A 22,044-nucleotide genomic window follows, 5' to 3' on the forward strand; every position below is an offset into this window, starting at 1 on the left:
CTTTATCTGTATGAAATAAAACCATTGATCAAGGTTACACATACAGTACCCCCCCCAGCTGTCATATGTGTATGTTCTATTTATGTGCAAATGTTCAATTACCATTATATTCCCTTCAGGTCATTTGGAACCAGATCCACATACACAGATGTCAGCACCTGTGTTCCACCTGCGAGAACACATAGGACTGTACCTGCAAGAAATATAAACCGACCCAAATATTGAAAAACATATAAAAGTAAAACATGAAATCATTCATGTACATCATTCTATTTACACATAGACACGGCAGACAGAGAAATGATTTCAAAAGTGAGTCAGGAGGTTGGTAAGAGGATGTAGGGGGAGGGGAGAGGATGTAGATGGGAGAAGGGACCCAGCAGAGTGAACCAGAATGCCTGCTCTGGTTTCACACTCCACCCACCCACACACACACACCATGCAGGGAAGGGGGCAGCAGCCTGGCAGGCCGTTTGCCCATCTGGGAGCATTTCCTTTCTGCAGGCTGTTTCCCTATCCCACCCCACAGGGAGAGGAAGAGGATGATAGACTTGATGGTATAGAACAGAGTACTCATGTTTCTTTTATTGGGAGAGAATATATGAACATCCTAAAACTAGTTGGAAATTAAATTAGATGATACCAATGATGCTGATTTGACAGCACAGAGAAGGACCCTGTCACGGTCCTCCGTGTCCACAGTAGCTGCTTATGAACAGAGACCACTACAATTAGACTTATAAATGACTTTAAATCTCTCTCTCTCTCAGAAATGTGCTTCACAGAACACTAGAGAGCTATGGAAAGTACTGGAAAAAGTACTGTACCATCAAAATGGTAAACTTGAAAAAATGAGAAGAATTACAATCGGCATTTTAGATTTGAGAAGGGACAAGACAAGGCTGAGATAGAGCAGAGGGGAAGCGGATGTAGGAGAGAGGGCCAGAGGGGAGGGCATCAGGACATTATCATGAGTTACGGGCAGAGAAGAATTTCACCTGCCTCCAAAAGAACCTGGCAGTGGTAGAAACAAAGGAGACCTGAAGAAGAGAGGAATGTTGACTGAAATCATGAAAGCAGCAATGGATTTGATAACTGACTGGCTTAATGGCTAACACAGCTGAAGCATACCGACATGGTGCCAGGCTTGACTCATTTAACTTCAATTTGTACCTTCTGGACTCTCTTAAATAAGAAATTCCCTCACAGACCGTGTACAGATACTGTTCTGTTAATTCAGACACCCCACAGGCCACGGGTTCCCAAACCAGTCAGGTTCCTGCGAGTCTTGGGCTGCTAGAGAGATGGGGTGGTGTCCTGACCTCACTCCCTGCCAACCGGGGATCTGGGCAAGGGACCTGACTTCTGCACACCTCACGGTAATTCCTGCCCACATGGGACCGATGAGGACTGAATATAAAAACCATCACGTATGTGGAGTACTGAGCGTGGGGAGGGCCCACTGCATGCGCTGAGTGGATGGCTGTTGTCCTCGTGCCCAGCCCAGGCTGCAGAAAGCCCTTCTCATGTGAGGAGCCAGCAGAGGGGGTCTTCATGCTGCCTCTGTCCACAATCTAAAAGGATCTGCTTCTTTCTCTCCGCATCTTTGAACGTAGTTTCCGTTACTAGAGCGTCACCCACGAAAATAATGCAGCCCCTCCTTGGCTGCCCCCTCCTCCCTCCCCACCTGCCAGCCCCTCCCACCCCATACATATCCTTCTGGGCTTCTTTGCTGTCTACACTTGCTCTGATCCCATCCATCGCCATTCGTGCCCAATTTCTATTTCTAGTCTAGATTCTGGGCTCCAAACTCCAGTTTCTCCACTCAAATGTGCCACATCAGTCTTAAGCCAAGCTCATGTGAAGTGGACTGTTCAAATGCATGCTAGTGAGCCCATGAAGGGATGGGACTCAAAGGCCCCAAAGGCCAGAATCCTCCTCCTTCTCACCAGTGGACCCAGCACAACAAGCGACATGTCGGTAACAGTCTGTGGCCTTTTGTTACTGTGAAATTGTCTGCGGATCTGTGTTCCCTGTTCTTGAATGTCCTGAGACCTCTCAAGGGTGGACGCCCCATCCCACACACCTCCAGTTCCCTTAAAGAACCTCCTGCCATGCCTGTACAGAGTAAGTGCGGATTAACTGCCAGTCAAGTTGAATTTTCATTCATCAGATGTTCAAATTTCCATTCCAAGAAGCTTTGCCTCCAGAACAAAGGTCTCTGTGTACTTCTCTCCCAAAGCCATCAAGGTCCTAAAGCAGGCACTGAAGGCACACCAGCCCCTTTCTTACAGCTCTTGCCTCTGCTTCTGTGGTTTGGCACCCTTCGGCACACTACCTCAATTCCAGGACCTCAGTCCTTGGGTGAAACCATTGTCAGTCTGCCCAGAACAGGAAACTGAAGGAGACTGAGGGCACTCAGAGGCCCTCACCCGCAGGCCATTCTCAGAACCCACCTTGTTCCTTTCTCTTCTCATCTGCCCTGGGGAGCCCCCGCCCCACAATGGTCAGCTCCTTCCACATCAACATACAAGGCTTCTCTGTTGTGTTCACCTTACCCTCATTGGGGGCCCCACAGGGGTGGGAGCAGTCTTGGAGCTAGGCCTTGTTTTGTAGGATCCTCCTTGGCCCATCAGAGTTGATGGGAGGAGCACCACTGGGGAGGCGGTGAGTGGAAGGGAGGCTGGCGTGGGTTTCCCCTCCATGCTGCCAGTGCTCAGGCAGCCACAGGGACAGTGAACTTGTTACCACTCCCCTACGAGGGCTCGCTCAACATCTCTTCTCCCCTCTCCACCTGCAGATCTGGCATAGGCTTTACCAGCACCTCCCACCCCCTGCCCCACCCCGGGCCTGTGGGGTTCTGTGCAAGGCCAAGGGCTGCCTCTCACTCCACCTACTACTCAGGACAGCATATCTGAATGGAGTGAATGAGTGACATTTGTTTAGGGACAATCTGGAGTGTTGTCTGGTAATTGCCCCAGCCTTGCAGAGCTCTCCAAACTGAGTAGAATGACTGGGTCCTGGGATGGAGGAGAAGACAATACAGAGCATGGTTGTGGTGCAGGGGCTACATGCCTGGTCCAGAGGCAGTAATTTGTGTTAGAAATGTACTTAAAATTAAGTTTGGTTGTGCTGATAGAATATCATTCTCTGTGTCCCTCTTTTTTTTTTTTTTTTTTGTTTTTTAGTATTAAGATTTTACTTATTCATTTGTTTGTCAGAGAGAGAGAGAGTACACACAAGCAGGCAGTGGCAGGCTCCCTGCCAAGCAAGGAGCCCGATGCGGGACTCAATCCCAGGACCCTGGGATCATGACCCGAGCCGAAGGCAGGGGCTCAACCACCTGAGCCACCCAGGTGTCCCTCTGTGTCCCTCTTCTTAATAGTTAATAATTACTAAGTGCTTATTTGTGGTTCAAATCCTACTCAAACCAATTCTAATGGATAGTTATAAGCCTGCCTGGGATTTTTATTGAGTATTACTTAAAATAAGTGGACCATTAATTAAGAGAAACAGTTTTGTTATACTGAGATTTTTCTTATAACAGCACTTCCAAAAGGCCAGCTCTAAAGTCCTTGGCACATCATATAATCTGAAACAACATACATTTCATGAATCAGTCTTGGTTGGTCTAGTGGTATAAGGTCATAAAGCCCAATATCAACACCTATTTGATCCTGCAGGTACAGGGCTAAGGAATACTGGGAAAAGAGAGCAATATCTCTGAGAGGTATGCTTTTGATCATATCAGATAAACAAACAAACCCTCTTGGGAGGAAAGGGGTTAATAGAATAATGGAATATCTGCTGAGTAGATACAGATGAGATAAGGGTCTGCAAAAGAGGTATATAAGGTGGAAGAAGCAGTGTGTCTTTTCTCAATGTTTTTTGATCTTTTAAAATTTATTTTTTACATATGTATTTTCCCTTTGGGAATCTCTTTTTTTGCAATAGATTTCTCTTTGTTTATATGAAGTGGAAGCCTATTCGCAGTCTCAAATTTTTTTCTTTGCCAGAAATTATTGAGTTACTTGGATATTCCTGTTGGAGTTAGTACCAGGGCTGCCCTTTCCCATGAACTGAAGTAATAATGGTTTTCCTACCAGCAGTAGTCCAGGAATCTCCTTGGCGTACCAGAAGTCTTACTCAGGATGTCTCAAGTTGGATTGCTGATATGCGTGTGCACCGTGGCTCTGAGATTTGAGGCAGATCCCATGAAGCTTACACATAAACAGAGACGGCCTGAGCCAGCCCTTTTTCTCTAACCTGCTTACCTGTGTCCTCACTTTGTAGGGCCTGTCGTTTATGGAGACATGCTACAGAGTCAGAATAGTGGGTCCTATTGTAGTGGACCGAACTTCAGCCTGGGCACATCAGTTCCCCTGTCACTGGCTGTAGAGCTAGAGGGCCTGGACTTGACCTCCATGGCAGCACCTTGCCAGCAGTTTGACCTCAATCAAGTCACGTAATGCTCTGGGTCCCAATTTCCTCTTCTGCAAAATATGAATGACAATTAGTACCTACTCTTGCTCACAGAATTGTTCCTTAACTCTACTGTTCATCCATTTGATAAACATTTATTGAGAATTTACCTACTTATAAGGCAGGTGAACAAGGATAAATGAAACAGGGTATATGCCCTGGAGGAGCTCTTTTTCAGGTGTTGAATGGATTAAAGAAATACACACATTAAGAAAACAACTCTACTTCATATCCATTAGGCAGGCTATCATTTTTTTTAAAAAGGGAAATGGCAAGAGTTCACCAGGATGTGGAGAAATTAGAAGCCTGGTGCATCGCTGGCAGGAATGTCAAGTGGTATAGTCACTGTGGAAAACAGTGTGGTGGTTTTTCAAAAAGTTGAAAATAGAATTATCGTATGACCCAGTGTTTCTACTTCTGGACATATACCTCAAAGAATTGAAAGCAGACAGTCAGAGACTTGCACACCAATGTTCATAGCAGCATTATTCACAAGAGCCAAAGGTGAAAGGAGCCTAAGTATGCATCAACAGAAGGATAAGCAAAATGTAATATATGCAAACAACTAAAGATATTCGTCCTTAAACAGAAATGAAAGTATGACACATGCTAAAACACGGATAAATTTGGAAACACCGTGCTTAGTGAAAAAAGCCAGACACAAAAGGACAGACGTTGGATGATTCCATGTATACGAGGTGCCTAGAATTGGCCAGCTCTTAGAGACAGAAAGTGGAATAGAAGTGACCATGGATTAGGGGGAGTGAGAGAGGAATGGAGAGCTAGTGTTTAATGGATACAGAGTTTCAGTTTGGGATGACTGAGAAGTTATAGAGATAGCTGCACAACATTGTGAATGTACTTAGAGCTACTAAATCATACACTTACAACTTGTTTACATGGTAAATTTGATATTATATATATATTTTGTAATTTTAAAAAAACTTCATAATCCCTAAAATGCTATCCAGAAGCAGGATGGTTAACTTGAGTTAGGATTCATGAGATTCAGTTTATAATCAATCCCTCTTTTAAAAAGTGTGGTATGAGAAGAATTACTTTGTCATTATTTATTCCACGATATTGAGGAACAAGCATCCATCCAGATAAACTTTAATCATAATTTATTTATGCCCCATCCTCTTCCAAAAAGAATTTGAGGTAGTTTACTCTCAACGTGTCAGAGTAATGAATGAGGTCAGATCCAACTGACATAAGACGAAATATAGAACCTGAGAAACAAAAGAAGAGGAGAGGGAACAGATGGCACATGGGCAACAGCAAAAGTCTCAACTGTGAGCCTTCCAAGAGCCAGGGAAGTGTTTCTGTTCATCAGACCTTTTCTTAATGCTTAAAATACCATTGGTTTCAACAGGATCATTGTTTGAGTCTGTGCTGTTCACGTTGTTACCATTTACAGTTCTGAGAATTGATTGTGTCATTACAGAACACCTAATCGAAACAGAAGGATGTAGAACGAAGAACATCTTTTCTTAAGTCCAAGCCCGCAGGGCCTGTTCTGTTCTTAAGGAAACCGGATCCTGGACAGTGGCCTGTCCTTCTCGCCAAAGCATCTCCTGGCCCTTCCCCTGGGCTCCTACACTGTGTCTATGCTGTAGCCTGGCAGGACAAGGATCTCCTCCATCCGAGGTCCCCCCCCCCCCCCCCGGCCCCCCCCCCCGATCCCTCCCCCGCAGCATGGTTCCTGCCAGGCCCCCCATATGGCCAGAAGCCCCACACCCTGCTCATGTTTCTTTTTTCATGGAACACCCTACGGCCTTCCTGGCCAAGCCCTCACCTCTTCCAGAGGTTGGTTCAGATTTCCCCTGCTCCGGGACATCTCCAGCCCACACTGACTCCCCTCTCTTTGCCATCCAGGTGCCCTCTTCAGTTACACATTAGCTAGTTAGTTCATTGGGGATGTGATAAACAGAAAGTCTTGTGAGAATTGAAGAGCAAGCTGTGATTAGATCAAAGACCACATCATACATTTTATTAGAAATGGTAATATATTTAGGAAATGTTCCTGAGAGCCAGCACAGATACTCAGGCTTATCTAATTTGGCCTTTTGACACATATAGAAATGAGCACCCTGGGAAAGAAAGTGACTTGCTCAAGGTCACCCTGTATATTGGAGGTAGAAATAGACTTGAAAACCTAATGTCGTGAAGCCCAGTATTTTTAAAATAGCATACTAGTTTCATTTTAATTTGTGTTTTATTTAGTAATCAGGAGATAGGACTTTGGATGTATTCTAAACACAGGCAGAGAGGGGCAACGTAACAGTGTGAAGAACATTGGCTTTGCCAAAGGCAATGATATTTGGCAAGTCACTTTGAGGCTCTCGACCTCTTATTTTTTCATCTTCAAAATAAGGATGAATTGAATGGTCTTGAAGGTTATATTTGCTTCTAGCATTTTTTGAACCTATGAGACCATTGGCCCGGCACCACCAAAGAATTTATGAGTACTGGTAGAACATACGTGTCTCGCTTCATTTTCTCCTTCTACTGTTCCCCTCAGCCTGAGACATACTTCTTTTAGATGTTTCCCTTGCTTCCTTTCTTTTTTAAACTCAGCTTAAACTTCACTCAATGCAAAATTGGCAGTGTTTCCCCCTACCCTTGGCTTAATTTCAGCCCCTTTTCTGCACCTAACTCCTCTGACCGCCACGTACCTTATCACACTGTATTGATTTTCTTGCCTCTGCTACTGGACTGCAAACTAAGACCTAGTATTACGGTGAGTTTCTTGAGCTCAAGTGGCTATAATGGTGCCTTTAACGAATAAATGTTTGGTAAATCTAATGGGTTTTGCCTGGGAAGTAAGGACAAGACTGTGGTACCAATTCCATTCAAAGCTGTTCGAGTTTTCATGGAAAAGGGAGACTTGGAACTGAGTTTTCAAGAATGATTAGAATTTGAAAGGGAGTGTAAAATAATAACATGGGTTTTAAAAAGTAAAGGCAGAGGGGAGGGAAGGAGGTGGCTAAAGGAATGGGGTCAGATCAGTGTTACTTGTTCAGCAGAAGGTCGGCAATAGGTTGTCTGGGGTGCTTGTGCAAATGACAGAGTCTACCTGTGACACCCACATGTTATTCCCCATTCTGGATCTGTCGGTCCAGATCTACTTTTAGAACAAGATCCCCAAGTAGATTCTTATCACATGAATGGAGAGTCTTGAAATCCTGGAAGGAACTCTGGCGATTGTGGGCAAGTGGAAACTACTTTAAGTTTCTGAAAAGGAAGAATGATGGCATGATGGAAATGGAGCTTTAGGAAGGGCATAGATGAGTAATCTGCAAAATAGATTGGTGGGAGGGAGCCCTCAGAGGCCAGGGGAGCTGTCAGGAGTGCACCAAGTTATTCCAGATGAGAGGAGGGGAAGGCTTGCTTTCTCTTGGCCGCACCAGAAATGGTGAATAAAAGGTGACTCCAAAAGACATGTTGAGAAATGAAATAATGAGGCGTGGCTCCAGATAGGTTAAATAAGCAGTAATGGTAGGGAGGAGTTTGAAATGACAACTGTGCTTTAGGGACCGAGGAAATGGTGCCTACTTCTGTCTAATGAGTTCTGTTTCAATCCAAGGTGATTGAGGCATCTGGGAGGCACCCAGCTGACAAGTGTGTCAACATGGGCTTGAGTATAACCAAAGGTCTGGGAGGAAGATCATGGTGTGGGAGGGTAAAAAGCATGAAAGAAGAGGAAAGAGGAAGTTGAAAGCTGATCTCAGAGCTGTGGGAGCAGCAATAGCAGCAGGAAGAGGAGGCAAAGAGGGAATAGGGAAGAAACAGAGAGGTGGGTGGTGAATGGAAGTTGAATAATAAAGAGAAACCAAAGGGAGAAAAAGGCTTAAGAAGGTGAGTATCCATTATGTCAGATGTGCTAGAGTCTGAGAAGAATAAGAACAGTCCTTTCAACTTGGCAAAAAGGATTTTAGATGAAAACTAACTGTTAAAAAGAAAAAATCTATAATACTTTCTGGTGTGTACGCCGTGATCTCTCGTACCAGAAGTATATAAAAACTCTTGATGGCAAATTGTGTTGACAATTAAATGAGCAAAAAGAAAAATATACTTCAGACAGGCTGGTTTCCGAAAGGATGCTCTTTCTTCTATTAGAGAGCTAGGAAATGGGGAGGGAAGAGGGGAAGGGATTAGGATGCATGGACAAAGAAGAAACATCAGGAGATCCTAACATGTATGTACATGAATGATCTTACTTACAAAATAAGGTTGCATTCAGCTTTTATTTATTTATTTTTTTAATATTTTTTAATTTGGGAGAGAGAACAGAGAGAAAGAAAGAGCAGGAGTGGCCGGAGGGGTAGTGAGGGGCAGAGGGAGAGGGAGAAGCAGACTCCCTGCTGAGCAGGGAGCCTGAGGTGGGGCTTGATCCCAGGACCTTGGGATCATGAACTGAGCTGAAGGCAGATGATGCTTAACTGACCCAGGCATCCTGCATTCAGGTTTTTTTTTTTTTAATTTTTATTTATTTGAGAGAGAGACAGAGTGAGAGAGCATGAGAAGGGAGTTCAGAGGGAGAAGCAGACTCCCCATGGAGCTGGGAGCTTGCTGTGGGACTTGATCCCTTGACTCCAGGATCATGACCTGAGCTGAAGGCAGTTGCCCAACCAACTGAACTACCCAGGCGCCCTTGCATTCAGTTTTTAAATGAAGTTCAATTCTTGCCCTTTGGTTATGGTGTCATCTGAAAAAAACACGAGATGTCATATAGAATGCAACCAGATATTTAAAGCTCTGTTTTTCTGGTGCCTTGAAATACACTTCCAGAGAAGAAACAGTTCCTTAAAACATTACCCTTTCATTTCCTCCTTAATGACCTCAGAATCAGGAGGTGGGGGGAGATCCACTTTTAAATGTAAAGCAAAGCAATGGAATGTACACTAGTGCAGCGTTCATTACTGCAGACTGTTCTGGCGTGGTCAACTCCATTTGGTGCCCTAATTACAGTGCTCTACCTCTGGATAGATATCCATCAGGACGTAAGTTGCTCTAGGTGTTCAAAGGTTTTTACATTATTTAAGTACTTTTCATATTTTCTGCTCTTCATCTACATTATATATACTAGATGATTGGAGATGTGAAGTCCTTGATAGCCTTTTCTACAAAGTCATGTGCTTTGGACTAATAAAGCAGGCAATCATCAGAATCATAGATTTTCTCCCATTTAATAATATTATTCTTTAAAAAAAAAAGAGGCTAAGGAGAAAAAGGGAAAAGAATGGCTTAACAGTGGTGTGAAGGCTATTTAAAAAAAGAATCTGAGCTGAAATCTGGGCGGATGGGTGTACAGGGGACTTCTTATCCTTGGAGTTGTACCCATGGCACTTGAACAAGTAAAATGAAGCAGTTGGATGAGATCTCTAGACAGTTTCCAAACTATAAACTGGGATATGACCTGATGAAGAATTTTTTTTTTCCTTCTGAATATTTTCTTGTGTCAGATTCTTAAAAACTCTTAAGATTCTCTAAGTTCTTATGTAATTGTTGGGTAGTAAAGTTGATTTCTACCCACCACCTAGCTATTTCTGTCTTCTGACTTCATATAATGCCAATAGGTCCTTAAACAGGTTCTCCGAGTTGCTTAAGCCCAGTACTTCATAAGGGCTGAAGAGGCTGGCTGTACTCTGGTTTTCTATGAATACTTAACTGTGGCTATGGTCCTACTTGATGCCACAGCTCATAGAAATAGACTGGAATTGAGGCCCCTATTTCCTTCTGATAGTAACTGTTGTCATTTTGGGATGATTATAAAAAGCAGAACCTCTTAGTGACTTTGTAGCTAAATGTGATCTTAAAGTAGCTATTTGATAGTCTGTATACTTCTTGAAATTGTATCCTCTGTCAGTGACTATCTTTTAACAGTCGTGTCTTATAATAAGAACTTATAAATAGGTATAAAGAAGATATACAAATGGCCAACAGACACATGAAGAAATGCTTCACTGGGCATCAGAGAAATGTCAATCAAGATCGCAATGAGATACCATCTCACACTGGTCAGAATGGCTAAAATGAACAGCTCAAGAAAAAACAGATGCTGGCGAGGATGCAGAGAAAGGGGAACCCTCCTACACTGTTGGTGGGAATGCAAGCTGGTGCAGCCACTCTGGAAAACAGTATGGAGGTTCTTCAAAAAGTTAAAAAAATAGAGCTACCCTGCAACCCAGCAATGGCACTACTAGGTATTTACCCAAAGGTTACAAACATAGTGATTCAAAGGGCCACATGCAATGGCACTACTAGGTATTTACCCAAAGGATACAAACAGAGTGATTCAAAGGGCCACATGCATTTATAGTAGCAATGTCCACAATAGCCAAAATATGGAAATATGGAAAGAGGCCAGATGTCCATTGACAGATGAATGGATGAAGAAGATATGTATATATACAATGGAATATTACTCAGCCATCAGGAAGACTGAAATCTTGCCATTTGCAATGATGTGGATGGAACTAGAGGGTATTATGCTAAGTGAAGTTGTCAGCCAGAGAAAGACAATTATCATATGATCTCACTGATATGTAGAATTTAAGAAACAGAGCAGATGAACATAATAGGGGAAAGGAAGGAAAAATAAAATAAGATGAAAATAGAGAGGAAGGCAAACCTCTCTAGAGACATTGAACTCTAGGAAATAAACTGAGGGTTGCTGAATGGGAGGTGGGTGGAGGGGGTTGGATAATTGGGTGATGGGCATTAAGGAGGGCATGTGATGCAATGAGCACTGGGTGTTATATGCAACCGATGAATCACTGAACTCTACCTCTGAAACTAATTTAAAAAAAATAGACACAAAAACTGTTAATTTAAGAAAAATAATTGGGCTAGAAAATATCTAAGTTTATAATATAAATAACTTATATTTATATATATAAACTTATATTTATATATGATAAATTATATATTATAACTCCAGTAACATTCATTTTAAAACGTCATGGAAACCATTTTTAAATTATAAAACTTGGTGAAGTTTTCTTAACCGAAAACTGTAGAATAGCATAGGGTAAAATGTAAAAATTCTCCTTCCCTGCTTTCTAGCCTTCAGTACAACTCTTCAAAGGCAATCACTGATAACAGTGCCTTAAGTTTCTTTGCATGAATTTTCTGAGTGTACACAATTTTACATATATATGCACACATACTCATTTTTACATAGTCAGACTATGTAAACCGTTCTTCATGTTGGTGTTTGTCTTTTTTTTAAAGATTTATTTATTTTGGAGGGGTTGGGGGCGAGAGAATGAGCTGGGCAGAGGGGCACAGAGAGAGAGAGAAGCAGGCTGATCTCAGAAACCTGGGATCATGACCTGAGTCAAAGGCATATTCTTATCTGACTGTGCTACCCTAGGCACCCCATGTTGTTGAAGTTCAAATAATTACAGATAGTGAACATTCTTAGAAATGAAATTATTGAACCAAGGGGCACGTGTTTTAAATTTTGATGAGATATTTCCAAGTTACCTTGCACGTAGTTACATTTCTACCAATATTATCTGAGAGTGTTTCCACGTTCTCATCTATTAGTCTTTCATTGAGGTTTGAAATTTCTGCCATTCTAGTAGTTGAAAATTGTTACTTCTTTTTATTATTCCCTTATTGGATTAGCATGCATTGAGCATTTTTTTCATAAAACAAATAGTCATGTCTATATATGTGTGAATCTCCTGTATAATGTCCTTTGATTATTTGTCCCTTGTCATATCCATTTTATGAGAGAAAAAGAAACCCTTTGTTAGGATAGACTACCATTTATTCATGTATTTTTCTAATTTATTCTAGTTCAGCTTTTTAATTTTTATTTATTTATTTTTACTTTAATTCCAGTGTAGTTAGCATACCGGGTTATATTAGTTTCAGGTGTACAATCTAGTGATTCAGCAATTCTGTACATTACTCAGTGCTCATCATGATAAGTGCATTTTTAATCCCCTTCATGTTTCACTCATCTTCCCACCTGCCTCCCCTCTGATAACCATCAGTTTGTTCTCTATAGTTAAGAATCTGTTTTTGGTTTGTCTCTTTTTTTCCCCTTTGTTCATTTGTTTTGTTTCTTAAATTCTACCTATGTGTGAAATCATATGGTATTTATCTTTCTGTGACTGACTTATTTCCCTTAACTTTATACTCTCTAGATCCATCCATGTTGCTGCAAATGGGAAGATTTCATTTTATGACGGAGAATTATTGCACTGTAGATCTATACCACCTCTTCTTTATCCATTTGTCTGTTGATGGATTCTTGTACTGCTTCCATAATTTGGCAACTGTAAATAATGCTGCAATAAACATATGCATGCATATATTTTTTGAATTGGTATTTTTATGTTCTTCGGATAAATACCTAAGTAGTGGAATTACTAGAATTCTACTTTTAATTTTTTGAGGAACCTCCATACTGTTTCTCCCAGTGGCTGCACCAGTTGGCATTCCTGCCAACAGTGCACAAGGGTTCTTTTTTCTTCACATCTTCACTAACACCTGTTGTTTCTTCTCTTTTGGATTTTAGCCATTGTGATGGGTGTGAGGAGATATCTCATTGTAGTTTTGATCTGTAGATCCCTGATGATGAGTGATGTTGTACATCTCTTCATGAGTCTGTTGGTCATCTGTGTCTTGTTTGGAGAAACGTCTGTTCATGTCGTCTGCCAATTTTTAATTAGATTATTTGGAAATTTTTTGGTGTTGAGTTGTATAAATTCTTTATGCATTTTGGATACCAACCCTTTATTAGTATGTCTTTTACAAATATCTTCTTCCATTCCATAGGTTGTCTTCTGGTTTTAATGGTTGTTTCCTTTACTGTGCATAAGCTTCTTATTTTACTATAGTCCCAATAGTCCCAAAAGTTTATTTTTACTTTTATTTCCCTTCCCTCAGAAGACATATTTAGAAAATTGTTGCTATGGCCAATGTCAGAGAAATTACTGGGATAGGCTACTTTTTAATAGATAACCTACCAACAGTTCACAGGAATCCATAAATGTATGTATTCTACACGGCGTCACCAGTACAAACACTAACTCAGAAGCCTAAAAGAAAGCCCAAAAGAAAAAATGTCTGAGAAGAGAAAGAAAACAGTCTATCTGGAGACAGGGATGGGGACTGGCCTCACTCTTTCTATTACTTTTCGACTGCTGCAAAAATATGACCACTAATTTAACAGCTTACAATTCCTGCAAAGCGGGTCCATGCACAGCATGACTGGCTTTTTGCTCAGGTCCCACAGAGCTAAAATAAAATTGGTCAGCTGTGCTCAGTTTTCTCTTCTAAGTTGATGTGGTTGTGGCAGAATTGAGTTCCTTGCTAAAGGCCTGGGAGCTAAAGTCCTGGTTTCCTTCCTGGTTGTTAGCTGGGGCCACTCTCAGCATCTAGAGGTACTCTGTGTTCCTTGCCATATAGCCTTTTCCGTCTCCAGAGCCAGCCAAGGACAGCTTCCCTTGTCTTAAATCTTTCTCATGCTTACAATCTTTCTGACTTCCAGACCCAGGTCTGATGAGTTCATGTGACTGGGAAAAAGCCCAACCAGGTACTCTACCTATCTTAAGGTCCACTGATTTGGAACAAAACAGATTGGCAAAGACCCTCCACAGCAGCACCCAAATTAATGATCAGTTAATTAACTGGGAAAAGGTGTATGTACACAAGAGGTCAGGAATTGGGGTTGGAGGGGGGTGTCATCATAGCATTCTGCCCACCACAGCCCTCACCTGTCTTCCTCAAGGGGAGCAGACAGAGGTCATGTGTGTTGTCTGAGGAAACCAATCCTACTGAAACATTAGATGCTAGAGAAAGGGAGCATGACTGGACTCCATCTAACCTCATGCAAAACAAAGTCCAGCTATGCGGGTCAAAGATCTTGATATGAGCAATGAGACAGCAGAAAGCTGCAGAGGATATCCCAGAAACCACACGTACAATGGAGGGGTCAGGCGGGCTTTCCTGACTAAACATCCAAACCTGGCATTTCCGACTCCACAATCTCTGCCTTCTTGACCCCTTACACGGTGACCCACCAAAGGACAGGTCATTTACTGGCTATATAAATAGATTTTTGAGTCCTCTAACCTTATTGTTTCTCCTTATGCCAGTGTGATCAGAGTATGCTTTTGTAAGCTGTTGGCCTTGGGTATTCAGTAGAACAGAATGAACTGACCACAACCCAAGTAGGTAGGCCTCTAAGGGGAACTGCATCGACGAGCATTATTGTAAAAGAATTCTAAGGACCCCTCTGCCTCTTTCTCTTTCATATTCCCACCTGCTGCTGTGATTCAGGCGCATCATACATGACTTGCTTGAGACGGAAGAGATTTATATAAAGGAGATTAAGAGCATAATTGATGTAAGTAGACTGTGATAGTTGACATTAAGCATGTATTCAAATTAGAGAAGTTCTTTTGTACAGAGATTTAAAATAGTTGCCATATGTCTCTAGAATTTCCAAGAGTTCAGCTCTTATAATATCACAAGTATCTTTCCAATAAGAATAAAAACATTCTTATGACTATTGATCCGTGTAACCAAATAACTTCCAAAGGATTGTATCAATTCATACCGATTTTAGCAGGGCCCAATAAGTTCACCCTATGGTTGCCAACAATGGAAATAATCATTTGAATGCTTTTGATCATGTAATAAAGGAGAATTGTTTCAAGTAGGATATTTTCCTTGAGATTGAAAATCTGAATTTTTCCTGTTTTCCTAAGGAAGTAATCTTGAGAAATAAATGGTCTGTATGAAGTTATAATAGAATATTTATAATAAAATATCAGAAGGAAATAAAATCCCTAATAAAAAGGGGATGTTAATAAAGTTTGATGTTCATGCTGAATGAAATATTGTTCAACTGCTACAAAATAATTATTTTGAACAATATGTAGCAACATTGAAAAATGCTTATAAGATTAAGTTAAAACAGTAAAAATATGCTTTTTAAAAAGTCATGAAGAAAATATAATAAAAGAATAGTAATTGCATTTGGTTGTAACATGATGGATAAGGTTTTTACTTTCACACTTGACTTGTATAACACAAACATTTAAAAATATGCTTATTCTTTCTATAAAATGCCATTTTATTATCATTGCCATTTAAATTTAACCGTCTTCTTCTGAAGATGGACACATGAAGGGAGTCATATCAAAAGAAAGCATTTGATGAAATGACTTTTAGGAAATAAGTGTGCCATATTTTCCAAATATTAAAGTTTTGGTCCCTGGAGTAGCTGATTTAGATCATCTTTTAAATGTCCCTATCTGTAAAACCTGCCTTGTTTCCTCCTTTGCAGGGCTATATCACTCCAATGGATTTTATTTGGCTGAAGCATCTGATTCCAGATGTTCTTCAGAATAACAAGGAGTTTCTCTTTGGGAATATTAGGGAACTTTATGAATTTCACAACAGGTATATAATAATTCAAACTATCAGGAAAAATGGAAAGTAAAAGAAAAATGGAAATCAGACTGATGGGATTTGGAGATGAACCCGTGTATATGTTGCTTAAACAAGTAGCCCAGACTCAGTGGACTTGGTTGGGATGGGATGGGGCGAGAAGGAGGGGAGAAGTGCCACAGACCTCTGAGGGAGAAGGGAAAAGACATCAATGGAGGATGTACCAGGTGTCAGGCATTCATGTTATATTTTTTGTGTGTTTTTTTGCTTATTTAACTATTCATGTGTCTGCCTTTATTGAGGACCTGTTCTGTGTCAGGCATTGTGTTCACCGTTGGGAATACAAAGATGACCCAAGACACACGTCCACATACCTGCTATCACCGAGTTGTGCTGGGAGTTAGCGTCTTGGAAAACGCTAACTGGTCAGACAAGTTGTCCTTTTAGCCCAGGGCTGCTTGGATGTTGAATTCTAGAGAATTAGAGGAGGAAGGGACTTTGGAGATCATCTTCCAAGGCTTTCATTTCACAGATGAACCTGTAGCTCATTTCTTCCCTTTACCCAATATGATAACCCCAAATCACACATGTAATTGATGGGAAAGAGACTGCTTGGTGAATTGAACCACAGTTGTTTCCCAGTGCCGTCTCCTGTCCATAGGTCAGACACACAACTGAAATGGAAATCTCATTTCTGCTACCTTCCCTGGAAAATTATTTAACCTCTATTATGCCTTTCACATTTATGAAACCCTACCTTACTAGGTTTGGTGGAGGATTAAATGAGATATTGTTTATGAAGTACTTAGCTTATGCCTGGCTTGCCTCAAGCCCTCAGTGATATTAGCAGTAGAAGCAGCCAACAACCGTTCTTATTCATGTGATTCTCATGTAGAAGGAGGATCACTGCAGTTTGTCTGTGTATAGCTAGTGCCTAGAATTATCAGGACAAGCTGTTGTTGGCTTCAAGGAATTCTAGTAATGTCACAGAACATTTTTTTTTCTTCCAAATCTGTATTTTGAAGATGAGTTAAGAGCAATAAATCCTGGAAGACAGCATTTTTCTAAGCACTTAAAATCTTATGTGATTTTACTTTAAAAACAAAAACAAAAACAAACCACCTTACGTGTTTTAACCACATACATGTAAAAACTCAAAACGTGATTTTACTTTTCCTTCCCTAGGACTTTTCTAAAAGAATTGGAAAAGTGCACCGAAAACCCTGAACTTCTGGCACGTTGCTTTCTCAAGAGAGTAAGTCTGTGCTCCCAGTAAGTCAAAATAACTATGTGATTAACGTTAGCCCTTATTTTTCTGTGTAAGGGGTAAGGGCAAATGGGAGCACCAGAAATGTTACACATGCCTTTTAAGTGCAAAGCACAAGTGCTTTGCAGTATTTCCCCCAGTGTGAGATGAGTCCAGTTTGACTAGGCACATAGGACAGATGGGAGCAACTTACAAGCTTGGGCTCAGCAAAGCCCAGGGACATGGAGGACAGCCCCCCTCCACCCCAAAACATGATCCTGCTCTGAATGACTAAGCTAACTGTTTTTGAATAAGAATCACACAGCAAGGAAAAAAAAAAAAAAAAGAATCACACAGCAGGCTTAGATTCCTCACTAAAGTTGTATTAACACTCTCAAGAGAAGTACTGATGCTAAACTCAAAGTCTCTGAAAATGTCTTTTCCTCCATTTTATTTTTTTACAGGGGAGAGGATGGGCAGAATATGTCAAGCCTGTGATCCCTCTTTTTTTTTTTTTTTTAACTTTTTAGTTTGGAATTATTTATTTTTTATTCTTAATGAAAAAATAACTTTGGAGCATATTCCAAAGTTTATTTTCTTAAATTTTATTTAAATCAATTAATTAACATATAGTGTATTATTAGCTTCAGAGGTAGAGTTCAGTGTGTTTGGTCCCTCTTATGCTTAGTACCCAATTTATTATTTCCTGCCCTATACCAGCATCTCTGACTACTTCCCCTTCCCCATGCACAGACCTCTTCCCTCTTGCCCTCTTTGCACCCCTGCTTTGGGCAGTGAAGAGCTGATTGGGCCTACCGAGCTGACCCAGAGATGGGTATTACCTGGCACCACACCCCACCACTTTCTTATCTTGGGAGGACTATGCAGATGATCCTTGTGCCCTGAACTTTTTGTCTTTTGCATTTCTCCCCTCTCTCTCAACTAGACCTTCATTTTATTCTCTTCCTTTATTTCCTTTTTGTGAGCCTGAGACAACAGATCAAACAACTTAAAAATTTTAAACAGCCCAAATTATGACTGATAAGTCTAAGAGCAGTATGTGTGATAAACTGAGAGCAAGCAAACACAAACCCCCAGGCTTCAAGGCATTTGACATAATGGGAAAAACAGAGCCTTCAACCCTCAGAGCTCCTGCCAGCTTGGAAAGCCTTTTCCATGGCTCTGTGTGGGCTTTCTACCACAGCCTCAGGTTTTTTGGTCAAGTGCCAGAATTCAAGGTACACTGAACAACACGTTGTATTTAATCTGATTAATTTCTTTTTTGAATTACTTTAATAGCATTATTCGTGTTTTATACTATTTTGTAATTTTGCACTCATCAAAACACCAATATGAAATCTAGTTTCAGGGCTTATGATTATTTTACAGTTGCTTAAGTCATTATTGCAAAGGCTTATTTAAATTGTTGGATGAGAAAAGGACCGAATTTCTGTTGGGAAAAATGGAAATGATTAAAAAATTTGTCCAAGTATAAGGCAATTGTCAGGGAATTGCTGACAAAACATCTTTTCCTAGAAGAATTAATCACCTAACATTTTGCAAAGCCTTCTGTAGTTCCCCATGTTGGGAGAAACCCAAGAAATCATTAATCCAGACCTGCATATAAACTCTGCATATAATTACATATGATCTATGATGTTGGAGACATAGTACAGGTAATAAGTTCTTTTCAATCATAAAGTTATTAGTCCAGGACAGATGAAGTAATTAAAAACCATGATCAGCTAATCTTTGAGGCTCCTTGAGGGAATTGGCTGCTGCTATATTATTTTTTAGCCAGTGAGGTGGGTCCCTCACCCATTATTTACTACAACTGTTGACCTTTTCTCAATAGTATTTGCAGAATTCCATTAATCATGAAAATGAGTTTTGAAATATTGCTCTGGCCAAATGTTTTCATCAGAATTTATAGTCTGCAGAATCCAGGAAGATTCTACCCTAGAGACCAAGCTCTATGCAGAATAATATTTGTCAATAGTCTACCTTGAGTTCCATTAGCTCTGAGATGCGACAAGGCAAAATGGAAAGAGCACTGGGTGGGACTTGGGAAATGTATCTTCTTGTCTAAGTTGAGCCACTTGCTATCTGCATGACCTTATGTTAAGTCACTTAAACCCCTGGAGTCTCACTTCCCTCCACCATACAATTGGCTTAATAATACCAATATGTAAAGTCATTGTGGAAATCTAATAAAATCGTGTATACAGAAGGGTTCTACAAAGTAAAAAGTGCTTTGTCAATAACTACCATGTATTGGGTACTCTGTATGTATTGAGCATTTGTTGAGAAGTTTCTATACATCATCTCATTTAATCTCACAGTAGTCATAGTTGACTGCTGTTGTGAATCCATTTAATATATGAGAAAACTGAAGTATAAGGAGATTAAGTAACTGAACTCGGGCCATCTGGTTTGGAACTGACAAAGCCAAGAATTGAACCTGGACCGTCCACCACCCATCTTAATGCATAAATGATTGTGTGTGAATAGGAGTTTTTGATAGCAATTTTTTTAGCCTCCAGATTTATTCTATAAGCAGGTGAGGATACCGGGGCACTTTCATATCATGCTGGTTAGTATATATACTTTCCTTAAGGAATTTTGGATTCAAGAGCAAGTTCAGGTCAACGGTTGTGTTCTGGTACTTGAAGGTCTATGGTGTTCTGCACTGCTCAAAGCATAGACACAGTACCAAGGAGTGAGGGTTTCAGGAGCACACGTTTTAGCTTGGTACCACTGAGAGAACCAGGTCCCTCTGTTGCTGGGGAAGTTTGGGGAAAGGTGGCGGACTGTTTCACTTGGTGGGTGGCTGGAGCTCCAACGTCTCCTCCAGCTTTTATATAACCTTCTGGTGGTTAGTGTTGAAAGTGGTGAAATCGTAAATTCTTTCAGGAGCTAAAGGCCAATGTTTCTGTGCTCTGACAGACCCAATGTGGGTGAGATGCCTTAATCAATTTGTAGTATTATATAAGCCTGGCTTTCGGTATGGCTGGAGTGTTCCCTCTGTGTAGGCTGCTCTGCTATGGAAGTCGTTGAGTTTAACAAATATTTTTAGCACAGGGCCTGGCACATCAAAGGCACGCAGAGACAGTTCTTGAATGAATAAATAATGAACATATTGTTAGGCTCTGAGTTATTATTCTAGTTCCTTATCCTGTCTGAACAACATTTCTCAAGGGTCGTCTCCCTTCCTTCCACATGCAGAAATGGAAAGAAATAGACATAGTTGAAGCTATGAAGAAAACAATAACCTATGGTCTGCATGAAGGTCATCAAAAGTTGGCCTGAGAAAGATTAGGTCACAAATTCACCAGGTTGCAGCCCCACGGTCTTCTCCATAGGGCAGCACAGGCTTTGTGACCAGCATACCTGCTGCGGTCCAGGTGTGAGGGATGGAGTGGATGAAGCTGGCAAGCTGACACCGTAGGCTGGGAGTAACCTTTCTGGGGTATCGGTGGGTATGTGCCTACCTCTCATGGTGTTTGATGCAATGAGAAATAGGTCATACAGCACTTGGAATCTGTCTTGATCTCCAGCTCTGAGACAGTCATAATGTTTCCTGTCTTGCAGCCTAGTGTCTTAGGAGGAAGGTGATGTATGAGGCAGAGCCTGCTGCTTTGGGGGTGGCCCAAAGGACTTAGAGCTTTCTTTAAGCTGCCACATTTTCCTTTTGGGATGTTTCTATCTTTTCGTTGTCTCTTGGGTTTTTTTCCCCTGGGGTTGGCATCATGATGATCAAAATACGAAGACAGGGAGAGAGAAAGGAGGGGTTATCATCTACCAGCACATTTCCTGTCAATTTTGTCCCTTACTACAAAGCTATTGTGGGGAGACCGTGATGTCCTGGATAAAGACCAGAGGAGGAAAGATGAAGATTAAAACCTGCTCCTATGTGGTGCATAAACAATGAATCTTGGAACACTGAAAAAATAAAATTAAATGTAAAAAAAAAATTTTTTTAAACCCTGTTCCATTTTATGAATTTACCAGAATCTTGCAGTTGTTCCCACAGCACTCTGTTCATATCTGTTCTATGTTTAGTGCTTTAGGTTGTTTAGAACCCTCTGTTTACCTTTTCCATCACACAGTCATCCCAAAACGGGGTTATCATGCAGTTCCTCACACTGTGCAAATATTCAGGCTTGTTCAATAAGAATAAATGGTATTCTGTCCACTTACTGAAAAATGCTACCTGATTAATTTGTTCCAATTCTTTTCCCACTCAGAAAGAAGATCTGCAGATATATTTTAAATACCATAAAAACCTTCCCCGAGCGAGAACAATCTGGCAAGAATGTCAAGACTGCACCTTCTTTGGGGTAATGTTGAGATCACAGAGTCTCCCACCCATGGTTTTCCCTGGACAATGTTTATGTATGTCAAGTCTTTAAAGAAATCACGAGTAAAAACAAGGCAGGTGAATCTGGCTTTTGAGTTTATGTTTATGAAAAGTCTCTCCTATTTTGAAATTACACGTTAGAAGTTTTGATGCAACCCTGGGTCTCTGTGGGACGTGCCCGTGAGGAGCAGCTGTAGCCCGGTGAGCAAACCAGAGTCCTCGTCTAGGTATAGGGAATTTTAAGAGGAATTAAGTCCAAAAGGCCACACTCTGGGCCTCCTTGGAATGATGTTAGTAAGTCATCCCTTAACTTCTAGACTCAAAATGGCCTGAATAGACACCTCCACCCCCAACACAAACACAGGCTGCCTCTTTTTCAGGATTCAAAGTGCCCCACTGTCTTCTAGTGGACTTGTTTTCTAAAAGAAATAAATGGTCCTGCATCAAGAGTTACTAGCTGAGCCATCCTCCCTCCCTTTTCTTTCATTTGACACACTATTCCTAAGGCAGCCAATGACTCAGTAACATTTCCAAG

At 41.0% G+C, this 22,044-nt stretch overlaps 1 protein-coding gene across 3 annotated transcripts in view; it reads left to right on the top strand.

Annotated features, from left to right (window-relative positions):
* The window catches only part of MCF2L2 (MCF.2 cell line derived transforming sequence-like 2), a 254,431-nt gene that overhangs the window by 180,451 nt on the left and 51,936 nt on the right, over positions 1-22,044 (top strand). For all 3 annotated transcript variants that reach the window (XM_059391454.1, XM_059391452.1, XM_059391453.1), the window contains 4 exons: positions 14,788-14,854; positions 15,800-15,915; positions 17,089-17,158; positions 21,397-21,489. In XM_059391454.1, coding sequence (XP_059247437.1) covers positions 14,788-14,854; positions 15,800-15,915; positions 17,089-17,158; positions 21,397-21,489 — 346 coding nt within the window. The remainder of the gene's footprint in view (positions 1-14,787; positions 14,855-15,799; positions 15,916-17,088; positions 17,159-21,396; positions 21,490-22,044) is intronic.

Source organism: Mustela nigripes, chromosome 2, assembly GCF_022355385.1.
Source record: "Mustela nigripes isolate SB6536 chromosome 2, MUSNIG.SB6536, whole genome shotgun sequence".
Taxonomy (NCBI): domain Eukaryota; kingdom Metazoa; phylum Chordata; class Mammalia; order Carnivora; family Mustelidae; genus Mustela; species Mustela nigripes.